The following is a 3,031-nucleotide window of genomic DNA, read 5'->3' on the forward strand; positions in this document are numbered from 1 at the left end:
AGGGCTGCACGATTAATGCACAATATATGTTTCCATATATGTTCAGGCAGAGGTGATATTTCAAGCTTCAAACTTTGTGCAGCTGTCAATCCAGGTGAGCCGGTGGTTTTCCTTTAATAGAAACTTAAGAAAAATAATACATATTCTTGAACAACACACTCAAACCCTGTTTACTCGAAGAGGATTGGACCTTTAATAACAAGATAATAATAATATATATATATATATATATTTTTTTTTTATATAAGCATTTAATGTACATTTAGGAGAGCTGTAGATGTACCGTGATTGCTTTAAGTGGATGATATTCACTGAACTCCACTGCTAAAACCTCCAAACGACACATATGCAACTCACTCTCGTATTTACGTGTCCGAGAGTGCCTGTACAGAACACAAACATAGATAAAGCTGTCATATGGACAATTATATTAATACACAAGACTGAAAAACAGTGCTGGAAATGCTAGCAAATTCCAAAAATGATCACGTAATATATATATTTTATTTTTATTTTTTTCTTCTGGACATGGCACCATGATAGCACCATGTATTGTGTTGTTGGACATGACCAAAAGAATAGTATTATCATAATACAAATACCATACCACATTCGTTTAAGTAGCTAATCATGCAATACCATGGTGTCTATCAAAGTAACATAGCATTACAATTTAATACCATCACTTTACTGTCATAACAGTACACCTTCCTCTAGTCTACAGCAATGATTAATCACTAGGACAGATTACAAAGTGCATGTTCATCATCATTATTCCTCTATTTATCAAAAACGTCGCGTTAGAGTTTGATAGCGTCATAAAAGTCTTTAAAATGTAAACATTTCTTACCACTGAACTGAAGCCATGTTCAATCAGTGTCATATGATCCCGAAGTGTTTGACATAAGAGTCGTAGTGTCATAATAAAAGTCACCAATATTTTATATGCACATTTTTATCTGAAAGACATTTTTAGAATCAGCTTCACTGTGGTGTTGATTCAGAAATAATGTTGCTGAATCAATCGAACTAAAATGATTGCATTTTTATCAACAATACAAATCAAACACAAAAACAAGATAATAAAACAAACAAAAAAACAAAAAAAAATATGAGGTAGGTTCACTGTTACCGTCATCAGTCATGTGTGTTCGTGGCTTTTATTAAAATTTAAATGTTAATCCAGCATATCGGATGTCTCAAACAAAATGACGGTTTGGTTCCACTTTATTTCAATGTGTCCTTGTAACAGGGTGATTACACTAAATGAGTAATGAGAATACAGGGTTAAGGGTTATAAGGTTAGGGTTAGTTGTTTGCTTTACTGTTATTATATATAACGTGTAACAAGGACACTCCAAAACAAAGTGTCACCATAGTTGGAAGCAAACAGAACAATATCGCCTTGCTGTCTGGGATCATCTTTGATTTGAAGAAAAGAGATGTTCAAAGATGTGTCGGTGAATGTTCCAGTTTCAACCTATTGTCAGCATTTGCAATGCAGTAGTGAACATTCTAGTGTGAACTTGAGAAGAAAATAGTATCTGGAACATCTGTGATGCCAAAGGGGATATAAAGATTTTTAACTTTGCTAAACTAAAGACTATTGTCTATTGATGGTTGTTGTTGTTATTTAATGTTGTTTCTATGCAGTAAATACATAAACACAGGAGACTGTTTATTAAGACATAAAAAAACTGGTACCATTCTATGAACAATGAAGTAAAAACAAAAAGGGGAAAAATACAACCTATGGTTGACTTGTAGCAACGACGGACATGGTTTCTGACAACTACAATGTGTTTTGTGAAAGCAAATGTGCTAATTAAGAAATATTCTCGGGTCTCAGTAGATGACAGTGGCTTGCCATTCTATTCTTACCTTTCTATTGATCAGAACCGCATCTTTTTGTCCCTGGCCATTACGTCCATACAAAGCAATCTGGTAGAAATCTGTAGTGCAGTAGCTGTCCTGTCATCTGTGTTACATATTAGCATGAACCTTAAACTCCAACTTTCAGAACCTCACGTTTCTTCCTCAGTACAAAAAACACAGCATTTATTGAGACAAAGCTGCAAAAAACGGCTTTTTTTTTTTTTTTTTTACCTTTGCAAATGTGTGATGTCAGGCAGATGAATACACCTATTGGTTTAACAGAACTTTGGTCCATCCAGTCGTGTTCAGTATAATGATAAAGATACAACTCCAATTTCAGAGAAGTTAGGACATTTTGTAAAATGCAATAAAATCAAGAATCTGTGATTTGTTCATTCTCTTTGACTTTTATTTAATTGACAAAAGTACAAAGAAAAGATTTCCAAAGTTTTCACTGACCAACGTAAATGTATATTGTAAATATGAACACATTTTGATTTTGATGGCTGCAACACACTCCAAAAAAAGTTGGGAAAGAGGCATGTTTAACACTGTGTCACATCAACCTTCCTTTTAATTACAATGTTTCATTGTTTGGGAATTGAGGATACTAATTGTTAAAGTTTTGCAAGCAAATTTTTTGTCCAGTCTCGCTTGATACAAGACTTCAGAAGCTCAGCCGTCTGTGATTGTCGTTGTCTGATTCTCCTTTTCATGACTGTTGGGGACTTATCTGGACTGCAGGTAGGCCAGTCTAACACATTCACTCTGTCTCTATGAAACCACGCTGTTGTAGCACATGCAGAATGAGATCTGACATTGTCTTGATCTAATAACCATGGACTTCCCATGAAAGACATCATCTTGATGGCAGTATATTTCTCTGTACAATCCCAATATATGCCTCCATATCAATGGTACCTTCACACATATGCCAGTCACCCATCCTGTTTGCTCTGCTGCACCCCCATACCATGACAGATGTTTGCTTTTGCATCTGTCACTGATGAAAGTCTGGATGGTCCCTTTGGTCTTTGGAACTGAGAACTCGAAATACATTTTTCCCAGAAACAAGTTGAAATGTGGACTCATCTGAGTACAGCACACATTTTCACTGTCTTTTTGACTATCTGAGATGAGCTCTGGCCCAGAGAAC

The 3,031-nt window shown here is 35.3% G+C and overlaps 1 protein-coding gene across 2 annotated transcripts in view; it reads right to left on the bottom strand.

Annotated features, from left to right (window-relative positions):
- Positions 1 to 901, bottom strand: part of vps35l (VPS35 endosomal protein sorting factor like) — a 22,781-nt gene extending 21,880 nt beyond the window's left edge. For both annotated transcript variants that reach the window (XM_016522963.1, XM_016522962.1), the window contains exons 1-2: positions 851 to 901; positions 284 to 383 (exon numbers count right to left, since the gene is read on the bottom strand). In XM_016522963.1, coding sequence (XP_016378449.1) covers positions 284 to 383; positions 851 to 867 — 117 coding nt within the window. In that variant the 5' untranslated portion in view covers positions 868 to 901. The remainder of the gene's footprint in view (positions 1 to 283; positions 384 to 850) is intronic.
- Between the last annotated feature and the right edge of the window lie 2,130 nt (positions 902 to 3,031).

The sequence above is a fragment of the Sinocyclocheilus rhinocerous genome, unplaced genomic scaffold (genome assembly GCF_001515625.1).
Source record: "Sinocyclocheilus rhinocerous isolate Xijiao unplaced genomic scaffold, SAMN03320098_v1.1 scaffold419, whole genome shotgun sequence".
Taxonomy (NCBI): domain Eukaryota; kingdom Metazoa; phylum Chordata; class Actinopteri; order Cypriniformes; family Cyprinidae; genus Sinocyclocheilus; species Sinocyclocheilus rhinocerous.